This window comes from Oryctolagus cuniculus, chromosome 10 (assembly GCF_051225735.1).
Source record: "Oryctolagus cuniculus isolate XC-2025 breed Fujian yellow rabbit chromosome 10, ASM5122573v1, whole genome shotgun sequence".
In the NCBI taxonomy this organism is placed as follows: domain Eukaryota; kingdom Metazoa; phylum Chordata; class Mammalia; order Lagomorpha; family Leporidae; genus Oryctolagus; species Oryctolagus cuniculus.
The window spans coordinates 21,006,701-21,032,645 of record NC_142876.1 but is presented as its reverse complement, the minus strand read 5'-3'; the positions used below and the strand labels follow the sequence as shown (position 1 = coordinate 21,032,645).

The 25,945-nt window shown below is 41.9% G+C and overlaps 1 protein-coding gene across 2 annotated transcripts in view; it reads left to right on the top strand.

Annotated features, from left to right (window-relative positions):
• The window catches only part of ONECUT2 (one cut homeobox 2), a 54,268-nt gene extending 31,638 nt beyond the window's left edge, over positions 1 to 22,630 (top strand). The window contains exons 2-3 of one of the 2 annotated variants that reach the window (XR_007921442.3): positions 10,659 to 13,081; positions 22,334 to 22,630. Coding sequence is in view for 1 of the 2 variants with exons in the window: in XM_051851187.3 (XP_051707147.1) it covers positions 10,659 to 10,945 (287 nt within the window). In the remaining variant the exon portion in view is untranslated. Of the gene's footprint in view, positions 1 to 10,658 lie in introns of both variants that reach the window. The other variant, XM_051851187.3, reaches the window with a different exon arrangement.
• The last annotated feature ends 3,315 nt before the right edge of the window (positions 22,631 to 25,945 follow it).

Sequence of the window (25,945 nt, the reverse complement as noted above, 5' to 3'; positions counted from 1 at the left end):
TTCATTTTAATGGGCCCTGATACATAAATCTTTTCCCTTTGGGTTGGCACTTGCTGAGTCTTAAGAAATTTTTGCCATAATTATGAAGTTGTTGCCTTATGTTATTCTCTCAAGACTTCAATGTTTTGCCATTCACACTCAATTCTGTGATCTGTGTAGATCTTGTCTTTTGTGTATGACATGAAGCAGGGGTCAAGAACCGCCACCTGCACGATGCCCATACACTTACCTGAACCCAGCATCACACTTCCTGGTATTCTCCATTGCCAATCGCGTCATGAAATCAAGTGTTCGTAGGTGTATGGGTCTCCCTCTGGGCTTCCTGCTCTGTCCCACTGGCCTGAACTTGTATATCCTCATCCCAGTACATTACCATTGTCAACTTACTAAAGTTCTTGATATAGCTCTTGGTTGTAGCTCCTGCCTTGTTCCTATTCTTCAACAATAGCTGGACTATTCTGATTTTTGCATTCTTCTGTAAGTTTCAGAATCACCTTGAAAAATTCCAAAGACTGAAAGGAAAGAGAGGAGGAAAGGAGGTGGACCAAGAAATCTGCTAAGATTTTGGTTAGAGATTACATTGTATCTCCAGACCAATATGAAGAGAATTAAACTCTTGATAGTAAGTGCTGACTCTTCCAATCCATGAATGTAGGGATTCTTTAATTTCTCTTCCAGAGTTTTGTACTTTTTCTGTCAGTCTTGCATTCCTATTGTCAGAATTATCCTGTGCTATTTTGATCCTACTATTAATGACATCTTTTTCATTTTCACTTTGTTGTGTTCTATAGAAGCACAATTGATTTTTGTCTACTGATTTTGAGTCCTATTAATTCTAACAGTTTATCTGTATTCTCTTGGATTTTTTTATATACACACAATCAATATTGATTTTCTATGTTTGCCTTGTAACTAGCCACCTTACTGAACTTTCTTATTACTTCTAATAATTTTTCTTTGAGGCTCTTGGGTTTTCCAAGTAAAAAGTCACATCAACTTACAGTTATAAGGACTCTCTTTCTGCCTGGAGAAGCAGTGTAGGGTAGCTGAAAGGTACAAGGAATCTGGACTCAGGATGCCTGAATTTGAACCCTAGATCCATTACTGACTATGTAAACTTACTAATTTGCTTAATCTCCTATACCTCAATATCATGAATAATAAACTGCTTTCTAGGATAGTTTTAAAAAGTAAATGACTTCATACAGTTAGAACAGTGCCAAATAATGAGCTATCAGCTTATGTCAGCTTTTATCATTTTAAAAAAATATTTATTCATCGACTTGAAAGAAAGAGTAACAGAAAAAGAGACAGAGACAGGGAGAGACTGACCTTCTATTTGCTGGCTCAATCCATGTGCCACAATATCCACCCCAGCTTTTATCATTTTATCAATTTTATTCCTATTTTTTCTTATTATATTGACTACATTTTTTATTTCCCTATATTGGCTACTTTTCCACCATAAGACTGAATAATAATGGTGCTTGCAGGCCCTATCTGAAACTTTATCACTATTATTTCTGTTGTTTTATGGGATTTTTTTTTCATGTCAGACATATCTCAAATTCCCTTTCACTGAACTTGTAAATCTGGTTTAACACCGCAAAGAGAGAGATACTTTCCAGAGGAGGTTCTTTAGTTCAAACTAAGTTATTCATATAAAAATCAAAAACATTAATGATAAAATTATTTGTTTTGAGACATCATAAAGAACCTGTGGGGGAAACAGATGCCAGCCCTTCCCCTTCACTGGAGAAAGGGTGCCATTTGCCAATACAGTAAAACGTGGGGCATCTGGGAAGAGCTCAGGGGTGTTCATGGCCACACAGGGCTACTGATCAGTCTTTTGGGGGGCAGTATCACATTCTTGAGTTTTTAAGTTTGATTAAATTCTTAGCAAGCCGAAGTAGGTTTTTAACATATTTTACTTTTCATAAAGAATATATAGGTATACTTTTTACATCATTAAATAACTGAGAATGCCTTCTTATAGGAAAGACCACCTGAACTGCATACAAGTCTAGCATTGCAACCATAATGTCAGTTTTGCTTTTAGTATCTTCCAGTGTTACTACTGTATTTCTCATTTTCCTGTAAAATTTTTATCTTTTTTTAAAAAAGATGTATTTATTTATTTGAAAGGCAGAGTTACAGAGGGGGAAAAAGAGAGAGATGTCTTCCATCTGCTGGTTCACTCTCCAAATGGCCATAATGGCCAGAGCTGAGCCAATCTGAAGCCAGGAGCCAGGAGCTTCTTCCAAATCCTTCTGCTTTCCCAGGCACATTAGCAGGGGAACAGGAGCAGCTGGGACTTGAACTGGTGCCCATATGGGTTGCTGGCGCTATAGGGAGAGTCTTAGCCTGCTACACCACAATGCCAGCCCCCAAATTTTTATCTTAATCATCTTTCATCTTAGTGATTTTTCTTTATATACTATTACCTATAGATCTATTTTCTTTTTAATTATTTTTGTTCCTGTTTCATAAAAGCCATCTCTTTTTGCATCACATTGTGATTATCAAGCAAGTCTCTAAAATGTTCTTTAAGTTTCTGTAAGATATTTTCAGATAAATTTTCTCTGATTTTTCAGATCATAGTCCTTATTTATGTTTCCCACTATTTTTTTAATCTCCTTTATGGTGGTTCTTTGCTCATTCACGCATGATGTGTTGCACAGAAAGGTGTGTGTTTTGCACACAGCTTCCTCTTTGCATGTTAGTGTTCACTAACATACATGAAGCCGGCAGCTGATGCACCTACTGGAGCCCCTACCTTCTGAACTGACACGGAATCAACCCCCGCCTGCTCTGATCAGATGAACTATATGCAGCAGTGCCCAGTACCTGCACTTCAAGGGCTGCTGCTCTTGTCCTTACACTCACTCATAGCACTCTGGGAGCTATGCCTCCAGGGAGTGCTGCACCACCACCATAATCCCTCCCCCACCCCCCAACTGGTGGGTGGGCAGGAGTGGACCGCACTCAGGCTGTTCCAAAAGGCAGCACCTACCAGGTAGACTGATGGCTGCTAAAGCTGAATTTCTGAACAGTTGGAAGACTCAGACATGCGGATGCCATCTTTCTCTATAGTCCCATTGGCCTTCTAAACGTTTAGGTGAAAATTCCCCAGAAACGCCCCACCACCACCACCAAAAAGGCTGACTGCAGTCATAGTTTTCATTATGGTAAGCTTGATTTTTCACTGTGGGTCTTAAATGATTTTAATGGGAAGTCCGAGAGGCTGCCCCAGATGTTAAGTCAGACGTTTTCGTCTAGAAGTAAATATGTGTTATAGCAACCCAGGGCTTCCTAGATGGCTTGGAGGGATGCAGCTATAGGGCAGAGCTAAAGATTCCTCATAGCCAGGCTTCTGCACAGGCAGAATAGAGGACTAGGAATTGTGATTTCAAAGCTGACCACCCCTTAAGTTGTATTCCAACAGGCAGGTAAGAGAGAAAGGCCCCCTGGACTAGACAAGGGCTTCTGTGTTCTTAGAGCTCTGTCACAGCCCAGTCTTATCAGTACTGGGCACACTATGTCACCTCTAGGAGTTCTGGTCTCCAAATCTCTAAAACAGGAGACTGGGCCAAATGGTCTCTAAGGTCCTGCTGTTCTAGGGCCTCATGGTTTTACTGGCTGGCCTGGACCATCTCCTGTTAGAATCCCATTCTTCAGGATTCCTTGCTTTTACCATCAGACCTTCTGCTGCAGGGAAGTGGAAGTAGGGCCTGTCTGGCTGGGCCAGCTGCAGGACTTTTGGGCAGCTTGCGTTCCCCTCCTTCTCTCTTGTTCTGTCTCAGTCTGCTCTCTCTCCTCCTTCCCTCTTGCTTCCACATCCTCTTGACTGTAATGTTGGCTCTAATAAACCATATAGCTGGGTTCTCACATGCATGTGAGCTGTCCAGGACACTCTGCCCAATGGCTTAGAGGTCTTGCCAGGGCTTTGCCTATACCCACAATTAGAAGGGAACAAAAGGGGAAAGGAAAGCCAACAACCAGTGGACTACAAGTCCCTTGGCACAGTGCATCCCTGGCCTCTGCTCCTGGCTCCCTAAAGGGATGCTGGTCTGGATGTCACTGGCTCCACTGCCTGAATGGATTGGCATTTGGTCCATGAAGACTAAGTTTCTGAGAAAGCCGGATCTTCAACTTGAGACAAAGCCACCAAGCTCTCCCCAGCCTACCCCCAACTCAGATCAGGGCCATTTGGAAAAACAAAGGCCAAGTTAAGAGTTTAATTGTTGGGGCCAAGTTCATTGGACTGGCTCAGTAGTAATTTGGATCCAGGTAGCCTTTGATGATAAAGTTCCACAGAGAAATAGAACAGACTACAGGGAATCTAACTGGAAACCACAGCTTCCAAAATTTAAGAAGCACAGATTAAATATGGACTTTTAAATAGCATCTCCCCCTCCAGTAAGCCTTCCCTGCTCTTAGCTGGTTATCAATGTCCTAGCACTAGCCCTGAGTGAACAATGGAACTGCCTAGAGCCTAAGCCCCAACTCCTTGTATGTCACCCTCTCCTATGTCCTCATAGTAATCTGTTGGCACTTGCTCTTAGCCTGCATGACCAAAACTGACCAACACTGAAGATTAACTGAAGATTAAATATGTAGTATCAAAAAGTGTTCAATTATTTTAAAAAAATTTATTTATTTCAGAGGCAGAAAGATGGATATACAGAGAATTCCCATCCACTAGTTCATTCCTCAAATACCCATGACAGCCAGAGCTGGGCTAGACTGAAGCCAGGAGCTGGCAGCTCCTGGTCTCCCACAATGGTGGCAGGAACAAAATTACTTGAGCCATCACCGCTACTTCCCAGGGTCTGCATCAGCAGGAAGCCAGAGTCAGGAGCTGGAGCTATGAATTGAACCCAGGCACTCCAATGTGGGATGTGGACAAATTAACTGCTAGGCCAAATGCCCACTTCAAAGTGTGAAATTCTTCTATTTTGTTTTTTGCTTTCTGGTTTAATGCAAGATCTTATTATTTTGAAGGTTCTAGAATATGCAAATTAGTTCCACAAGAAGGTTGCTTTTAAATCACCATCACCTCTTCCATGGGTTTGCTATTCTAGCAGCAACAAAATGAAAGAAGTTTGTTTCTTTATTTGTTATTCTTATCTCAAAACCCATAGCTTTCTCAGGGAACAAGGTCAGACATGCAAATGTGAACTATTTTGTAATTGATTTTCCTGGCATAACCCCACTTGATGACCTTGGTTGATCTTTGCAACATAACTACAGCCCCCCACGTTCCCCCTGGAGTATTCCCTTTTCCATGAAGAAGGTCACTCTCCCCCTCAGTGCAAGCCCTTCTAAAAGGGGCAGCTTGGCGCTGTCCAGCTGCAAGATGAAAAGGATTCTGGTATAGGCATAGTTTTCAGACCCATATACTTGGAGGTTAAGTGTTTGCTGACAAATGCAGCCTGGATGAGTTCCTTCCCCTCCCCCAGCCTCTGCCCTGGCAAGATCATATTGAACTATTCAGGGAAAGTATTTACTGAATGCAAGGAGAATAGAGTACTGCTGCATTATTTATGATGGGCTAACAATACCCATCATATGTAGAATGTATTTGGACATAAATTAGTGATGTTAGGAAACACCAGTGGTCCACAACCTATTAGGATCTCTGACACGTGTGTGAAAACACAGAACGGTCTTACCTTGCACAAGGCCGGGAATTGGCTATGAGACAACTGCACAAGGAAAACAAAGCTCTTTAACCTTTTCTTTGCCATGAGCCCTCTGAGCAGTTCATCTACTCTTGAGTAAGACCTGAGAAATCACTTCAAATAATGAATTCCTGACTTCATCCTCTTTTTCTCTCTGTGAAGGAAAACTGTTCACATTTCCTGAGTGCCTACTATGTGCTAAATGTTACAGCTGGCTGCTTGATGTCCTGGAGTGGTGGCTGTTAGTATCCCCATTTACAGGTGAGAAAACTGAGGCCCAAGTTCATGCAGCTGATAAGTGGCCAACATGGAGCACGTTCTCGATTTCAAGCTGAGGCTTTTCACCACACACTTCACTCCCTCCCTGGGCAGGAAGGCAAAGGGTGTTCTCAGTTTCTATATCAGTTATCTGTCAGCATAGTAATGCTTTGCAACACAGAACTGCAAAATGGGTGGCATAAGACAACATTTACTTCTGTTCAGAAATCTGCAAGTTGGCTGGGCTGATCTGCTGATCCAGACCATGCTCGGCTGATCTCAGCTGGACTCACTCAAGCATCTGCAGTAAGCTGCTGGGTCAGCTGAGGCTGTGATCCCAGAGGGCCCAGCCTAGGACAGGCCATCTCCCCCAGCAGGCCAAAGTGCCTGCACCAAGCACGCAGCTTCTGGAGGCCTGGTCTCACAGCTGCCGTGCCATCACCTCCACCACAAATCGGCCAAAGCCAGCCAAAAGGTTGGCCCAGAGCCACAAGAAGGTGGATCTTGCTGGAGGAGCTGTAGTCACATTATGAGACATGTAGACATAAGGGAGGTTTTTGCAATCAGTCTGCCGCAGCTCTTCTGTGGGGCTGCTTCCCGGAAGCCCCAATTCCCTCAGCTCCTTCCTCTCAAAATCTGTCCCTGATTCTTGGCTGCTGCAGGTAACTGGGCTACTTGGAGATCTCCCCCTTGTCCAGCTCTGAGCATCTTTGCCTGACATTGAGTTTGCTGTGGGGCCAGGGTCCTCCCCAAAGCTTTCTGCAACAACCCCTCTTTGGGCCATGTGCTTACAGCTTTAGGGAGGATTGACGGGAAAAGCAATGTCTGCAGGAATCCCCATGCTCACCGAGTCTGCATAGGAAATGACATTCTAGGTGGCAGTGGAAAGGGAGGCGCTGAGCAGGCCTAGACTGAGGTGGGCGTGGCTCGGAGGTGGAGCCTGGCCTGATGGGCTTAGCCCAGAGGACAAAGGCAATGGCCAGAGGACAGGCATGGGCCCGAAAGCACGTGAAAAACAGGTGAGAGAAGTTAAGAGTCCCACGTGAAGGATCAGATATGAGCAGAAGCCAATGACTGCAGAAGCTGGAGACCTAGGAGACCACCCTTCCCTGCTGCTCTCTCCCTCAGGTAGTTCATGCACACCCACTAGGACTGCGACTGGGTGCCCCCAAACCCTGAAGCTTCCAGACTGGGAGGGTGGAGAGCCCAGCTCCTGATTCCCTCCTCTGCTGGGGGGAGGGGTGAAGCACCAGGAGGCAGGAGGCAGTTTTCGCCATCTTCTGAGGACTGAGGGAGGGTGAGAGGAGGTGTCCCTAGGAAAGGCCACATTTGCCTTTGGTTTGGGTGAGCAAAACCGCCAGCTAGAGGACAAAGGCTGTGAAAACCAAGTCCCTCACCAGAAGGACCTGAGCAAGCATTTCTGGCCATCACCTCTAGGCAAACCAGGCACAAGCAGGCAAAGTGACTTACCAGAGTCGCTCAGCAGTCCGTGGCAGAGCTGATGGGGACCTGCTTCCCACTTTGCCACTCTACTGTCCTTCCACTGGTTGCCTCAAGAAATACAAAACTATAAATATGGACTTTAGCTTTTAGGTCTTAGCCATGTTCCCTCCTGTCTAGTGAGGCTACTGGACAGGATTCCTCATTGTTCCAGTACTCATAAGACTGTAGCCAAGAATCAGGGTGAATTCTCCAAGAACAAATAGGAAGCTTCCAGTCAAGCACAGAGATGGTTGTTCAGTGGTTTAAACCCAAGGGTTTAAGGTGGCCCAGCTGACCTCTTACCTTCCATTCAGAATTTTCCTTGAGCAGCTGGGACTCAGGAGCAGCTGAGCAGCATAAGGTTGTGGTAGTCTCACTCCAACTGCACTGCCCATGAGCGCCTGCCCTTCAGTTGGGTTTCTGACACAACCCTGAGTTGTAGGGAGCTATTTGGCCCTTCCCTGGCTGTTCAGAAATGGGTACTTACTGACTACAGAGTGGAATATTTTTAGGAATACTAATGCCATTTACACTCTACCTGTGCCTATAGGGGACAGCTGGCTATGTTATGAGAATTCTGAGGCTACAACCTCATACCAGCTTCCAGACAACATTCAATCTGTCAGCTTCTCAGACTTTCAAAGTGGGTATTTCCCTCCTCTTTTGATACTCCTTCAGCCCCTGGCCCAGTGCTTTTGTAAGACTCATGGGCTGGCCACTTCCAGCTGTAAGGACTCTGGGAAAATTAAGGATCAACTGCCTCAGTACTTTAGGCTCTTGTACTTGTACATTTGGAGACCACAGCCTACAGCTTTGCATTTGCTGATGTGAAATCTAAGCACTCTGGAGAGCACCTGGGGAGGCACAGGCAGGTTGTATTGACTTTTTTTTTTTTTTTTTTTTTTTTTTGCTGCAGCATAGAAGGCTAAGTCTCTGCCTGTAGTGCCAGCATCCAATATGGATGCCAGTTCAAGTCCCAGCTGCTCCACTTCAAATCTAGCTCCCTGCTGGTGGCCTGGGAAAGCAGCGAAGGATAGCCTAAGTCCTTGGGCCCCTGCACCTAAGTCTCTCCTAAGTGGGAGACCCGGAAGAAGCTCCTAGCTCCTGGCTTCAGCCTGGCCTATCCCTGGCCACTGGAGCCAATTGGGGAGTGAACCAACAGATGTAAAATCTATCTCTCTCCCTCTCTCTCTCTCCCTGCCTTTCAAACAAAAATAAATAAATATTTTTAAAAAGATTTATTTATTTGTTCGAGAGACAGAGTTACACACAGAGAAAGAGATCCTCCATCTGTTAGTTCACTCCCTAGATGGCAGCAACAGCTGGGACTGCGCCAGGCCGAAGCCAGGAGCTTCACTCAGGTCTGCCACACGGGTGGCAGGAACCCAGACACGTGGGCCATCTTCCACTGCTTTCCCAGGCCATCAGCAGGGAGCCGGATTGGAAGTGGAGCAGCCAGGACAGGAACCAGCTCCTATCCAGGATGCGGCATTGCAGGCAGTGACTGCACCACAGCACCAGCCCTTTGACCTAGTCTTTCTCTGCAGCCTGCTGAATATTAAGTCTTTAACATTTTTCTTCTAAATTAAGAGTATATCTAACACACACACACACAAGTACTTCAAAAGGTTCATGGAAAATGGAATTAAAAGATAAATTTATCTTGTGTGCAAAAAATATCAAAATCCATCCATAGTTTTTCCATGATATACTTTTTTCATGAACTTTTGGAAGACTTTGTATGTGCATACATTGCAAGATTTTTTGTACCAATGTCAACTCATCTTTTAATCCTATTTCCCACAAGCCTTTTGAAGTACCTTCTTAAGTGTTTATATCTTTCCATATATATATATGGAAACATATATATACACACATACACATGTACATACATATCTATGGATATATACACACATTATGCATAACCAAATGTAATTTAGTAAGTCCATGTTGTCTAATCACCCTATTAAAAGCACTATTATAGCTGAAAAATAATCCATATTGGTATGAAAATTGATTGCTATATGGTTAATCCAAAGGACTAGAAATTGACAGAAGACCTCAACTAATATTTGCAGAAGGTTTTTGCCACAGTTTTGTTACTGGGAGCTTATTACACATCGCTGTTTTTTTAGAGTCCTCCAGATGAAAGCTTGGCACCAAGCATCCCAGGAGGTGGGAGCAAGGATGAGAGATGGTGGTCAGGGACCTGCAGTAGCAGTGTGGTCAAGCACACTGGTTCCCCAAAGGGGTTGGGAAAACAGAGTCCAGAACCTGACCTCACAGGTGACAGTCACAATCCCGGTGTGGAGCCCAGACTTCCCTGCACAGAGGGTGTCTTCAAGGTACAGTTGGGTGTGGGTGACACCCTGGAGAGATGAAGGAGAGACAGTGTGGTCTCAGGGCCATCACTTACACTCTCCAGGTCTCCATTTATTTCCCTTTGAAAACAAAACAATTTCTGCCCAATGGCCTAGCTCTGGATTGCTAGAGGAATCCAGTAAGAGAAAAGGCCAGAAGTGAACATTTACCCAGGTTATCTCACGGAAGCCTTTCCTGAGGAGAGCGCTCTGATTTCCTTCATCAGGTGGTAAGGACAGACATGCCTGTATTCAAATCCAGGCCCTGCCACCTACAAGACCCACACCCTGAGTCTTTCCCTCCCTGGTTGTTTTGTTGTGCTTTGAATGTTTCCAAAGTCAGAATGGAGGGGATTTGAGTCAGAATGATACCATCACCCTGTCATTTCCAATTTGATTCTGTTAGCAATGTTTAGAATCGTGATGGGTAGAAGGTTTGATTTGGAAAAAAAAGGAAATATGCACTTTGCAGTTCTTCTGCAGGCTCAGCTGCATGAAGGAGGAACTCCCTCACTGGGCTTCTCTCGGGGCCCTGCTGTCTCCCCTCGCTTCCCAGATTCTGATTTCAGAGATAAGGAATTTTGAGGATGTGCTGGGAGGGCAGGGACAAAAAGAGAATGGCAACTGCACAACCAGACTGCGTGAGCCGGCCCTGCTGTCTTCCCCAGGCTCCCAGCCCATGGTTAACGGATGCCTTCCATCACCCGCAGATGAGCTGGGAAGGCTGGGTATTGACAGCCCGGCAGTTTGCACAGTAAAGTTTAATGCTTTACATCACTTTGTACGACCTGGTCAATGTTGTCAATGGATCACCTTTCAGGTGCTGGTTCTCCCACTCTCCCTGACTCCTCTCCTTCTTCTCTTTTCCTTCAAGCATGCAAACGTAAAGAGCAAGAACCAAACAAGGACAGGAACAACTCCCAGAAGAAATCCCGCCTGGTGTTCACCGACCTCCAGCGCCGCACGCTCTTCGCCATCTTCAAGGAGAATAAACGTCCGTCGAAGGAGATGCAGATCACCATTTCTCAGCAGCTGGGCCTGGAGCTCACCACCGTCAGCAACTTCTTCATGAATGCCCGGCGCCGCAGCCTGGAGAAGTGGCAAGACGACCTGAGCACAGGGGGCTCCTCGTCCACCTCCAGCACTTGCACCAAAGCATGATGGAAGGACTCTCACTTGGGCACAAGTCACCTCCAAATGAGGACAACAGATACCAAAAGAAAACACAAAGGAAAAAGACACCGGATTCTCAGCTGGGGCCCTTCACTGGTGATTTGAAAGCACAATTCTCTTGAAAACAAACTTCTATTCTAGCTGTAATCATAGGCCAGGTGTTCTTTTTTTGTTCTTAATGGCTATGGAGTCCAAGTGCAAGCTGAAAATGAATCTCTTTGAACCAGACACTGTCCTCTGAGCATGCTAAGCATTACAGAAGCTCAAATGGGGCCTGTAGGAGCTGATTCCAGTATGGTGTCACCTAGGCTCAGGATTCCTTCAAATGTCAACAGTCCCACTTGAGTCCTGCCGACCTCTTGCAGTCAGAGTCCCCATGGGAAATGGTAGGAATTCGGTCTGTGTAAAGACTCTAAGTGTAGGCTTCCAGGATGCTATTGGAAGAGAAGAATTTTACTGACAAGATGGACCTCATTTGCTTTCCAAGTGCTTAGCCTCATGATACCACAGTACACCAAAGTTCACAGCCATAGTATAGAAAACATCAGAATGGAAATTACTGAGCACAAGTTTTAAATATGGAAGTTAAAAAAAAAAAATCCAAGGACCTGTTTTTCCAACTCAGGCATCTTTTCATTGAGTAGCTTAGAACACTTTAAGTTGATTCAGTTTACAATTTTCTTACCTCCTGGAAATTTCACATGGTCTTGGATCTGTCCCCAAACAAATCAGTTCACTTGAGCTCAAAGTATCAAGCACAACAAAGAGAAACAGAAGTAAGAAAGGTTCTGGATTCACCGCATCTGGATTTTCAAGAAGCCGAACGTGAAGTCCTTGGGGAATCGTTGGGAACATGGCTTCAAGCACATTTTGCAGTTTGCTACAAATTCTGTTTGTACATAATGCAGACGCACACTCAGGAGGCCAATTTAACTGTTACGGTACATAGAGAAGATACAGCATTTTAAAAGATCTAAATATTTTTAGAGCATTAATATATCCTTCTTGGTTTATTAGTCATCTGGTTCCTCCTAACACGCATTATGATCACTGCATAACTCATTCTCTCACTTTCTGATTTCTGTTGTTCCCTCATCCATCCAGTTAGTAGGAATGTTTTCAGTGTTTTCTAGCAAGGAAACAAATAATAAACCAAACCACCATGCATGTTGCTCATGACTGTCATCTAGTCCTAAATCTCCTCCATGTTGAATCATCCTTGCAAAACAGCTACATAAATCTGGAGAAAAAAAAAAAAAAAAACACAGCACACCAAAGAAGCAGAATACTGCAAACCAAAGACGTTTCTTACTTGCCATTTTCTAGCCTAGAAATACTGTGATTACTTTTAGAAATCAGAAAACCTCTGCAACCCCGAACGGCATTCAGCTCTTGCATCAGGCTCACCATCAGGCTGAGCGAACCAGCCACGCCAAGGACAGTAGCCAAGCTTCACCATGCCAGCTCTGGTTCCTGGCTGTCACCTTCCCACAGCAAGTGGCAGAGAGAGCACCCGCAGAACTCCGGGAGATTGCGAAGGTCACGATGTGCGTATTTACCAGTGAACGGCCCCAGGTGGGCACCGTGGGGGTGTTCAAAGCAAGCCAAACGCAGCAATGATTCTTTACAGACACTTGAGACTGACTTTTTTATGAATTACTTAATCGAAACCAAAGAAACTTTTTCTGCACCTACTTCTGCAACAAACAAAACTGTCCCATTAAAGTGAATAAATAAATCCGTGAATCAGTGGAAATCACCACCAAGAAGGAAACACGACAGAAATTAAAACAAAAACAAAAAAACGGCGAGACACACTGTGTTCAAACAGACCTCTTGGGACAATTTTTGGAAGCAGATTTTAAAGAAAGGGTTGAGACAAGAATAGAAGTAAGGAAGGGCCTCAGTGGCTGCTGCTTCATTTGACAACTCACGCGGTAATCTTAAAGTTGAAGATTGTCTTTAATTTGTGCCTATGCAGTTTTTCAAAAGAACACGGAACAGAGCAACAGAAACCTCAACAGCTACAATACCAAAGATGAGGATTTCTCACACCTTTTGTTTCAGTTCATTATCTCTTCTTGCCTGGCTAAAATACTAATAGCGCCATTGATCTGTACAAAGGTAATCAATTTTGTTTCTCTGAGCAACAAAAGGAAAGGGTCATTTATTTGATGTTATTGTTTCCCTTTAAGTTTGTCTTATGGGTTTTTTAACCCCAACATGGAATCTCTCAAAAAGCTTCCATGGACTCCAAGTTCAAGATGTTGGGATACTGAATGAGTCTCCCCTCTCTGCTCAGCAGTGTGGGGACTGGTATTGTCACTTGAATGTTCTTTGCTTAACCCTTAGACTTGGTTCCTTCTATGTTCAGAGTCTGATCATCAAGGGAGGAAAGGGGAGTGAGAGTCAAGGGGGAGGGGGGTCTTGGTGACACATCCTCTCCCGAGCCACAGAACCAAAGAGTTTATAGAGGAGTTTACAGTCTCGTCTTCATGGGACTGCTACATCCTAACAGGGCTTCATTTGGGGGTGGGGGAAAACATGTAAAAATAATTGCCAGTTTCTACTTTTCTATTAGCTTTTTAAAAATCAGCTGTAAAGTTGCATTTCTAAAGAAAGATATATATAATATATGAATACATATATAGATCAACTTGACATTGGTGATCACTCAAAATTCTTGCTGTCCAAATTCATGTCTTGTTTTTGTCAAGTGCTTCATTTGCTAAGTATTCAGTTCAGAATTTTGCTCATTTCTCATGCCATTTCAGAGTTAATTTGCCACTGTGGATGATGTGGAGTATTCACATTTCTATGAAAATTCCTGGGAAAGGTTGAAAGTCAAGTTCAAGGATTTCAACATTTAACCTGTTGGTAAATGGATCCATGGGGTCAATGAGCTTGATTTGAATTTTAAGCCCTATTTTATGCCTCAACCATGGTCAAGATGGTGAGTGAGGTTCATCCACCAAAGCTGAGCCATGGACAGTGCAGTGCTCATCTGCAACTGCTGGGAAGGCTCAGGGGTCTGTTCCCATCAGGCATGGGATGTGAGGCCAGCCCCACACACTCTCCTGTCCTCCAGGAGATGCCTGTCCATCAGGGTTTTCCAGAGCCCCTCAGTGAGTGGATCCACCAAAAGGGACTTCTCACGGGGAAGTCCAGCTCCTGTGGCAATGGGCTGATTAGGTTTCCTCAGGGTGGTAATTGCCAGTTTGCATTGACAAGCCTGTGTTGCAACCACAGCTAGCTCTAGGGTGGGGCAGTGGTGGCGTTGGGGTAGGGGATATTGCAATCCTGGAGAGAAAATATAAAGCAAGTTTTGAGGAGAGTCCCAGAATCCTCCCCCAGGAGAGCTCCACTGTCTCCCTCCTTGCTCCCACCGTGCAGGGGAAGTCGTCGTGGAGCTGTAAGAGAATGAGGCTCTCTGTGATTTTTGTGATTCATCCTGCCTGGGAGTCACTCCTTGATTGCTCCCTTGTGTCCCTTTATCCTGTGCTCATACTTCATGTACCCTTCATCAGAAGACTCAGAGAAGGGTACATTTCAGCTGGGGGTTGCTACCCTGTGGGTTGATAAAGATGAATTTCAACTTTGGAATTTCTAAATGAGTCCTGGTGACTTGTAGCCACTGGAAATGGTTGTTCTTCTTGAGGTTAGATTGAGGAACCAAGCCTACTTGGTTTGATTAGTGACTCTTCGACACATTAACCTCAGCATTTGGTCTTGGACATCCTCTAAAGATGTCTAGACCAAAAGAGGCTGTCTTTGTGCCCTGAAATTTCAACACTGGCCAAACCAATGTTCTGATGAGTGGAGGAAGATGTTGCAAAGTAAGAAAAGGCAGTAACTCCCTGCAGTAGCGCCTGACAAATGTCTCATACCAGATAGTGTCCTATCTAAGAGAAATGCTTGCATTTAAAAAATTATTTACATTTATAAAAATACATGTGTACCTATACATTTTGTATCCAAATTTTAAGTCATGCAAAATTTCAATTTGTTAGACATCTGAAAAAAATGCTATATTGAAAGATAATAGAATCTAACCCAGTGTGTTTCCTCAAGTATCTTAAAATTTTAAATTAAGAATTTCAAAGAACATAACCATATGGACTTGGTTATAGTTTAGAATCCATTTCCTTAATCCAAGAAAAATTCCAGGCATGCCTCAGCCATCAGCAATGAATGGGACAGTGTAAAGGGACAGTTCTCCACCAAACTTGACAGGCAGTAGAAATACAAATGCTTACGGCTATTGAGTGGGGACATTTTTTTTTCTTCATTCCTTTACATAAATAGGCTAGCTTTGTTTTTCAGTGTGATTTTGGTACTGGGGATGTAATTCTTTCATTCCAGGAAATTAAAAAGAAGATAGAGCCAATACATTTATTTTTCAAAGGAAAATAGCAGCAGTGGTAAAACCTCAACACCAGTATTGAAAACTTTTGCTAAAATGTAAAAGGTGCTTTAGGTTGTTCTCCATAAAGGCATGGGCTAGACTGAGCCAGGAAGAACCTAGCATGATACTGCTTCTGGAGAAATCAGAGTATGCTAGACAGCTGCTCTTCTCCCACAAGCTCTTGGCAACTGTAAGGTTAGGAAAGCCATGCTTAATTTTTCACTTCAAGGCAAAATAAAATCAAAATTAGAAAGGTAATTCTGCTAAAGTCAAACAATGTATTTCGAAGCCAAATATAGGACCTTTTGGATAATCAACCATTTTACCATGTCTATGCTGGGCACTCACCTATTAGTGACAAGAAATTAAAGTTGAAACGATTTTTAAAAAATCACTACTTCCTGGGTGTGGGGAGAAACTTTCACACTTCTGAAAGCATTGGCAGAATTACAGGAGTATCTGTGTATCAAAGTGTCATGACAGCAAGCCTTTAGAATGAACTTGGGTTTTCAGGAGGTTGTATAGTTGGAATTTTTTTTTAAACAAAAGAACAGACTGGGTTCCAATTTTGTTGAAGAAAAATAAATTCTATTTTTTAAAAAGAGAAAAAGAGATGATACGCGCGGTAAGGGATTACCACAAGCCCCAGTTACAAGTACTTTGAGAATAACCCTCTAGATTAATAACAGATTAGAGTTGAGTTTTCTTGTTGTTGTTGCTAATGCTGTGTGATTCAGATTTGTTAGCCTAACTAGGATGAGGGAATGGAAAGTGGTAGAAGAAGGAATAGACCTGGTATACCTGTATCTTTTGAAATTTATCTACAAATCTGGTTAGATTGTGATAATTCTTTACTTTTAAAAACAAGTTATTTCTGAAACAACAAAAATTCCAAGTTTTAAAATAAAGCCTCAGAAATCATTACTGAAGGAAGACTGACACCCCAGTTGGTTGTATAAATCTCAAAAGATAATGATATTGGCTTTAAATGTGGATGACCCAATTCCTATTTACATCAATGATTTGTTTCTTTCTAAAGTCAGGGGTGGAGTGGAGTTTTGTTTGTTTTAGAAAGTCCCAGAATAAAGTACAAAAATAATTTTTAAAAATTAATATAGGAACCCTTCCCCCATGTAAATAGATAGAAATATATCTTATAATTGAAGCTGATGGGCCATGGTATGAATCTCACAATCCCTCATTGTCCAAAATGGTACCAAAATGACTCTGACAGGTTGAGGCACATCCAAGCTAGAGCCCAACCTTCCCATACAGATTTTTGAGTTAGGTTAATTGGAATTAAACAGCTAATGCCTTTCTAGTGGAGAAAAAACACCTTGCTACAGATTCATTCATCCAAAGGAAATGTTCCACTCTGCTCCATTTTTAGCAGTAGGCATTTGGTGTAGCATAAATCTTGATAGCTAAGTTGGCCTAAAGCTTACACAGTCTGTCAGCTTGGATGTATACAGATTTAGATACATATTTTGATATGTATTCTCACTCATGTCTTTACAGCAACACACAATACCTATAAGTGTCTAGACTGTGTACATACAAGTGTGTACAGACATCTTAATACATCTCTACTGTAATCTGTTACGATAAATAAATTTTAAATAATTAACATGTATGTTTTACTTCTACAATATACATTGTCTTCATTATTATTTATTGTAACATTGAAAACCAAAGTACAGGAAGGGGAAAAAAGTATCCCAGCATCTCCATTTTGTACACTTGGAATTACTTCCATTTGGGCACACCCAAGGTAAACTTAACTTTCAAGAAACTCTGGATATTATTCAATCACCTGTATCAGAATGACACCTATGCTTGATGGCTTCGGTTGAATAGCTTTATTCTGGATCGTTCATAACTAAAGCTAAATCCAAAGACCTGAAAAGGGACCAAAAAATTAAAAAAAAAAAAAAAAAGGAAAAGAAAGAAAAATAATAATGTGCAAAGCAATGGGGAGAAAGTGGGCTCTGGTTTCCAGGGTTGAGATGATGGTGACATGGCCTTGTGGAGGCTGTGCCAGCTGGGGGGAGGGGGGTGATTTTTTTTTCATGCTTGTCACATCTAAATGGTCTTTAATGTGAAAAGGCTTTAGAAATTATAATTTACTGCTTTATTTTAATTTTAGACACAGAAAGAGGTTACACATTTTGTCAGCCAAAAAGTGCACACAACTTCCAACTTGTCTCTTTGGGTTATCACCCAACAAGCTAAGTACGGTGACTGTAATTAATTTATTTAAATTAGTTTTAGTACTGCAATGTATAGGATTTGGGTACTTATTTAATCATCCTTCCTTTGTTGGATTTTATTTCTTGTGCTTATTTATCAAAATCTAAACCAATGGTGCATCAGAGATGCAAAATCCTATTTAGATGACTCTTGAAGTTTAGTTTGCTTTATAAAGCAGTAAAATTCTGTTACAGGCAGGGAAGAATTAACTACAGGTTACAGAAAAAAAAAAAGCAGAATTGGGGATATTTCTCCTTCTTGAGTTAACTTTTAAAATAGGTTAAGTAACAATTATTAAATTATTTAATTTAAGTTCGCAGCCCCACCTGGTACCAGGCGAACTTCACTTCCTAGTTATTGAGGCCCTCAGAGCCTTCCTATTGTAACTTATTTATTTAACTTATTCAGCATCTGTGAAAGGTGCACTGTATAGTTTATATTTTTTATTTAAAACAACAGAGAGCACTGCAGTTTGTTTGCTGTCAGAACAACAGAGCAAAATTTCGTGGACAAGCAATGACTATTCAACCTGAACTTGTGCATTCAGAAAACTTAAGTTGAGACCCTGCCTCACCAGCCTGAATTTCGGGGCTTCTATACAGAAACTGGAAAAAAATAAATCATAAACAAAAAGAGAGAAACCCTTACACTAGCTGCTTCCAAGAATGAACTCTGTGTGTGTGTGTGTGTGTAAAGCAACAAAACAAAACAAAAAAAGGAATAAAAAAAGCAGAAAAAAGAAAAACAGAAAAAACTTTCTATTTCTAGTGAGAACCAAAGGAGGCTACCTCACTGACTGTTTCCTTGTGTAATTTTAATCGTGTTGATGACACCAAAGATACCAAAGATTTCTTTCTCTGTGCGGTCTGCGTTTTGCCTGTGCTCTTTTATAATTTGAACTATTCTCTCTGATGTATGGTATGTACAGCCACAGCTCAGATACCCCAAAGAAATGATTATCTATGCGATGGTGGCTGCTAATTTGGAAAGGGATATTTTCTGTGTTTCGCTCATTTGTTTGCTGTCCCCTCCTCATGTTCAGGGGTGCAAGTTTGGACACTATTATATTTGGATTCCTTAAATTCTGATTCCAAATGGGTAAAAATACTGGTTGGAAATGGCCTTCAGTCCTAGCCGTAGCCTGTCCCCACTTAGGAGCCGTCACAGGAAAGAGTTCCAATTACTAAACCACAGCAACTCATAACCACTGGACAACAGAGCTGGAAAGGCCCTTAGAAATCCCTTAGTCCAGCCCCTAGGGCTGCAGGAGTGACACAGTTATTTCAGTCAAATGACTACCTAGAGACGAAGGCTACGTAAGCCTCCTGGCTCCACCCCAGTGCACTGCCCATGGTGCAGTGTCACCTAGGCCTGAGACAGGTCACATGTGGGCAGACAGGAAGGTGGCAGTCCTTTAGCCATCATCAGACACTGTGGTTTATCCCTTGACACTTCATTCTGCGGAAACAGCCACAGGCATTTTCTGTGTCTGTCCAGTTATATCTCCACATAGTCATATACAATCAGTTGCTTAATAAAGGTAATCAGCTTTGAAATATCAGGGCTCATCCAGGCATTACTGAGCCCACAGGATGACTGCTTCTTAACCGCTCCACTACACAGTATTGTATAAATAAGCTTTTGATTCAGTGAGAGGAGAAGGTTCACCCTTATCTGATTGAGTTTAATTATTATAGTTTTTTAAGTCAGCATTTATTAAGAACATTTGATCACCATTTATACATATGACATTTCGGCTCTCCAGCTTTACATTCTGGGTGCTTACACTTCATTGCTAAGCCAACTCTGTATTTATGAGGGAAGTTTAAGCTTCACATCATTTGGTTATTCATTGTAAATGAAAAATCTAAGACTTCCAGAGAAATTAATGTCAGTTTAAGTTGCTTCCCTCTTCTCTAATTACTCATGGAATTAATTGGTTTTATGTTTCTTTTAATTCTATCAAATGACTAAATCACTATTATGATCCATCCATCAAAATGATCCAGATGTTAGTCATAGAATCTTTCTCAGCTTTTGATCAAATGGGTTTTAGACACATGCAAAGATCCACCTCCTATCTTGAATGCTTTCCACTGAGTACTGGTATTTTGCATTTCATGTAATGTAGTTATTCTGAGCTTTTAAGGAACCCATTTAGAAAGAGAAGCTAAGACAGGAAAGACCCAATCAACTTGTCAGTTCCATGCATCAATGGAGGGTAGCTAGTAGAGTTTAGAAGACAGACTGACAACTGTAGGACACATTCAGTTGCCCTCTTTGTGACTTTCTAAGCACCATCCTGACATACAGACAAGTTCCCTGCTGTCTCAACAGGCTCACAGCGCTCTCTTCTCCCTATACAAGGTAAACCTGTAAGGCCTTTCTTCCAATCAGCAAATTGCTTTGGTTTTCTTCCCAGATTTTTATTGGAAACAGAAGTCTCAGACAATCTGAGAATCCAACAAAATGATTTAACTCATAGGGCAGCAGAATGCTCCCCTGTAAGTCAATATTACCTTCCCCAGCCTTCCCACCACCAAGCCCCCATAAGAGAGAACCTAGAAAGAGCGATGGCAGCCTGAACACAGAAAACATCCCCCGGTGGCAGACCCCTCCTCAGCAATCCCCCCTCAAGCCTCATGCTTCACTTGCAAAGTGTGACATAACCACGGGACGAGTGCCTTGCTTGAACCAAAGCAACGATTTAGCCAGTCTGGACCTCTCTGTGCTTTTTTTAATCCTTCCTGTGAATACCTCAGCTTCAACTGGGCCTCCATGCAGTAAATTGGTGGGCTTATTGTACTGTGGTGCTTTGCAATGCAACCCTGCAAAGAACAAGATTTGTACTAATACCAAAGGTTCTTTCTCTATGTTTCCTCCTCCTGCCGCCCCGTTCTTCCCCTTTTCTAGTTCTTCATGGTTCCAAAGCTTTAATATGAACCTGGGCATGTTGGCAATGCAGACCGCGCAATTCCTTACCGAATTTTCTCAGATATACCTCATAGATAATAGTGTTTAGAGTAATGTTATTATAGCGTATGTAATAAATTATTCACTGTTTCTTTTGGTAACTGTGATTTAAAAAAAGAAAAAAAAGAAAAAAAAGCTTTATACGTTTTAGGTTGTGCTTTTGTAATAGACAAAAAGGTGCGCTTAAAAAGAAAATGTATGTTCTTTTTTTTCCCCTTTGGATTTTATTTATTCTGGATTGGGGAAAGTTGCAGAATGAGCCCAAAGTTTACAGTTTCATATTTTGCTGAAGAAACAATCTGTGTTCATTTGCTCTGTTAAAAAAAATGATTATTTTCTACTTTTGTGCTACTTGGTCTGAACAATTAATTGTTCTGTGTTAACAGTGTAGTATTATAATTAGCAACTGCCAATCAGTGCTATAATTTTATGCATGAAGCTAAAAATTTAGCTGTGTGATGCATTGTGGTTTTAATAGCAACATTTTTTCATTTTGAACTAGATCCTCCCCTTCGGTTCACAGACTTTATTTATGCATGGACGCCTATTGTTTGTTAGCAGTCGTGGAACAGTTGTGTATCATTAACCTGTGAAAATGTACACAGTTCAGCCTCAGACAGTGGTAATATTGGTTTTATTGGGAGATGTCTCACCTCGAAAATACCTTCACATCTGTTGGGATTTCAAAATGAGACTGAATCGGGTTCAAATTTTATAATGAAAAAGGTCATTCCAAGTTGAGTTAGTCAACCTGCATTCCACAAATTGGGATCCTCATAACCCAGTTACATCACTGTATCCAAGAGGGGTTTGAAAACAAGTGTAGAAAAGCAACTCACCTCTGCCTTTTTAATTTCCACTAGAAAGAGTGATTTTGGCCTTGTGTTCATGACCTCAGACCCATCTGGCCACACACCTGGGGATGCTAATTCATCCAGCTTTAGCTCTCTTGGGTCTCTGGCTCGGCAATGGCAATTTTTGACTGTGTGTGGTTTCTTCTAATATTTTGTTGTCAGGTCAGTTTCCAGCAGAAACTCAAATGGCATCAATATCACTAATTCTTCTCTGGCTTTTTTTTGTCCACTCTCCTGGACATTCCACCAAGTGGTTTCAGAAAAAAATGTAGAACCATTCCCAAAAAATTCACCTGTGCAGCTGCAACATAATTTCTCCTCACTAGGGTCAGAGGTCACTGTAACTGACTCTATCCACCCCACAATGTTCTATCCATCTTCTAAAGGGGAAGTAGAAGCAGTTTTCAAATACAGATTATGAACACCATCCCCAGTCATCCGGGGTCTCTGTATCTCAAAAGATATTTTTCCACGGCAGAGGATTGGGCAAACTTCTGATATTTAAGTTCTGAGCTCCACTCTCAAGCTTCATACCTGTTCCCCAAGCTGATATGTTTGACATAAAGCCAAATCAACCACCAAGCACATTTTATTTTGGATAGGGAGTGTATTCATTAATACAAAACCACATGGTTTTAGTTGGCCTTATAAAAGTACATTGTGATCATGAAAGCTTTGTAAAACAGTATTTTTATTTTTCTTCTAATTAATCTGCCAAAGATGGGAATGAATACAAGAATTTTTAAATCAGCTTTTGTAAGACAGTTGATGATTGTAATAGTGTTTAACCTTCCAGAAAGCTTTATATGTTCTTCTGCAATAAATCAAACCCATATTTATTTCAGTAAAATTCTCACCTACTCACAAAACCACAAATTGTTCCTTTTGATGCAGATATTGTTGTATCGACAAAGTTCAAATGCATTTTAAATCCAAAGAATACAGAGGGTGTCTGAGACATGAGTGTGCCCAGTCTTTTCTATCACAGGCCACACACAGGTCTGGCTCACTGGGATTTGCCAAGAAGACTTCTCTATGAAATTCAAGGTATATTTTGTTATGCCATTTCATGTCCTTTTTTTTTAACTTTGTGGAAAGTGATATGTTGAATCTAGTGTAAGCGGAGTTTTCCAGACAACTGAAGTAGCTACATTGTGAATGTTATTTTGTTATTAAAGGGTTTTTACTCAATGCTTTGTGCTAATGGATGTCCTTTTCCTTGGAGACACAGAACTATGGAATTATCTTTTTGTGGCCTCAAGGGGGGAATATGGGCCTGCCCTGGAAAACCAATGGAAGGTCATGGGCTAAAAGGTAGGTTTGGGGCACTAGGAAGACATCTCTGTATCTTTCAGCTTTAAAAAGAGCTGGGTTCGAACTCTCTAACTTTCCTCTTTCTGGATCCCAAAGCTTCTCTGAGACCCCTTACCCTTAAGCACATGGCAGCATGAGGGCAGAAACTGATTTGTATAGGAAAGGCAAGATGGAGAAAATGTCAACTTTGAATGGTCTGTAACTCCACACACATACCTACCCTCCCCAAGTTGAATTGACTCAGCCAAGGCTGTGGTGACCCATCTGCTTGACTCCACCTGGGTCATCAATGAAGGCGGTCCCCTTTCTCTTGACATCTGTAGGGATCTACTTCTCCTCAATGCAGTGCGCTTCCGGAGCAGAAGCCCTCTTCCCACCCATTGTGTACGTCCCATTTAGCTTTCTCACTCAACACTTCTGGAGATAATTATTTGGAATACAAAGATAGGTATTGAATAGGGGTTTTTAATGTTTTGTTTCTAAGTTGTATTTTAGATAGACCAAATTCTTTGAACTGGAAAAACACAGAGGGAAAAGAAGCCTGTACTGTCTCTCTGTGCCTTGCTCCCCTCTCAGGGGTCCTGCACATTGCCCATGCTGTTGGTCTTTCTTAGGGGACAGGCTGAACCACAGCTACTGAGCCAACAAAAAACACTGCCCATCAATGCAGACTTTATCTTAGCATATAACTCCTCTTCAAAAACTCGTAGCATTTAGAGTTTCCCCATATCCTTTACTTTGGCTTCACTGGCATTTCGCATAAGAGTCAGTTTATTGTCTAGGAAAGATTTTTTTCAGACTGTGACTGGGAACCTGCCATCTGGGAAGAAAGGTGAAGTATCCAAAGACTAGCTATTGGGTAGGTAGTCACATCATTAACAGGTACATCCTTGAAGATTAAATATCACTTCCTTTCTTTACCATGTTTTTGTGGTACACAAGTCCAAATGCTACCAGAGAACTCTGCACCACGAAAGGTTGCAGAACATCTGGCATGCTGAGATTTCTGAAATAAAAACCCGAGCTTCAGACTGACAGGCTGATAAAGAACTGCTGAAGTTTGGAGGCAGAGAGCTGAAGCAGGAGTAAACTTGCTGTTGGTTTCTCTGTGAATCCATATCTCCAATCAGCAAATCTTATTTTTCCCCTTCCATCCAAGAGCAGTTCAGCCTTTTCTGCAAAGGTTTCATGGGCAAAGATAATTAGGGATTGATCAACATTTTAATTAGTTCTTTTCTTCATTGTTTACTTTTCTCAAAGAAGGTGTCTTCTTGACCTTCAGAGAAACAGCCTGGCCAATTTTTTTCCTATTTGAATATTTCCACCTAAATGAATACTTCATTATCGCAGGTATTGCCAGTTCTTTTTTGGTTGGTGAAATCTCATAAGAAAAACTACCCTCCCATCAAAGTTCCAGTTCCACACAAGTTCCAGTATCTTTTTTTCCACCTGGCTCTGTTCTCAGATCCAAATCAGTCTTGGCTATTTTCTCACTTTTGGCCTCGGCCTCAGATGTGTTTACTTGTGGTATTAAAAACACCTTTTAATTTTGCATGCTGGCCTGTGGGGCTTCACTCCTTTCTTCCAATCTGTTGGTTACTTTATGGTATTTAAAAATGACTGTAGTGGGGGAAGGACGGAGTGGTAAGAGAAGTCCCAGCTCTGTTTAAAGCTTCAAAATGGAAAAGAAACCCATGGGGACATAGCTCTGGAATATGATTCCTCTCTGTCCAAGAACACCCTTTACCACCTGCCTTCTATAAAGTGGTTCCAGAAACCCAGCACTTTAATAGAACCCAACTACCCAGACTCATGGGTGTTTGTTCAGATTCCAAGAGGACAGGAGATCAGAGAGTCACATGCACATCTCTCATTTTATTTCCTTGCTTCTACAGATATTACCTCAAAGAAAATCATTGGAAACTTGAAGCTGTTATTTTTAGTCATTCTGTTTGCCATCACCTCTTACATTTCAAATCAGGAAAACATGCACCTAAAATTCACACTTCCTCCTGTTTTGCAAAAGAAAACCCACACACTGATCCACATGCTTATTTCCTTTCACCCTGGGCTGTATTCCCAAGCATGCTAGAACCCAGACTTTGCCCTGTGTCAGACATATGAAGTCAGATTGTGATGACAGCTTTTCCAAGGACAGTCAGCAGGACATATGTCCACCGGCTGCCCTCAAATCCTGGGGGGACTGAGGATGACTCTTCATTGTCAAGGGTATGCTCACCCCTAGCAAGCTCCCTGTCCTTGGGAAGATTTCTTTGAATGTTAATTACATTTTCAATTTTGCTCACTCCCTACCCTGTTTTGTCTGCAACGTTGCTTACACTGGATTCTTTCTATTTTTATTCCTATCATTAAATGGTAGTGCTGTAAATTCTGCAATTAATGTCAAATAAACTGCTTTAATTCATTGACCATGGCTCAGTGGCCTTCTTTCTCCCTTCCTAGAAAGACTCAAACACTCTCACACTGCCTCCCATTGTAGTTTCATAAAGTGAAATTGAAACTTCTTCCTCTAACAGGACGCAGGCACATTCTATAATCAGTTATCAGTCACATAAACGCAGGGATACTCTAAAGAGTACCTTGTTCTTAAGCTATTAAAACTTTAGAGATAACCTACCCTAAGCTTATCCTTATACAGATTCCATGTGAGTCACCTGTGGTGAGTCAAGAGCAAGACCACATAATTTGCACCCTGTGGAAGAATCAAGGCAGACAAACAGACTTGGAGCTAAGAGCATTCATATGGCATCTAAACTCTGCTACAAGTTAGTTGTATAACTTTGAGCAAATCATTCAAATTCTGGTCTTCAGTTTCTCCAAATGTACAAGGTGGAAGTTACGATAGGTTAAACCCAAAATCCTTTCCATCTTTTCATTTGCCAAGAATTTTTGAAGTAATTTATATCTTTGCATACATAATACTGCAGATTATTATTTTCTGTAAATTAATAAATTACAAAATTCTTAGGCTGGCATTTGGTTAAGATGCCACTTTGGAATGCCCACACCCCATATCATAATGCCTTGTTTGAAGTGCTCCACTTCTGATTCCAGCCTCTTTCTAAGGAACACCATGGGAAACAGCACACAGTGACTCAAGTACTTGTGCTCCTTCTCCCCACGTTACAGACCCAGAATGAGTTCCAGGCTCCTGTCATCAGCCTGGCACAG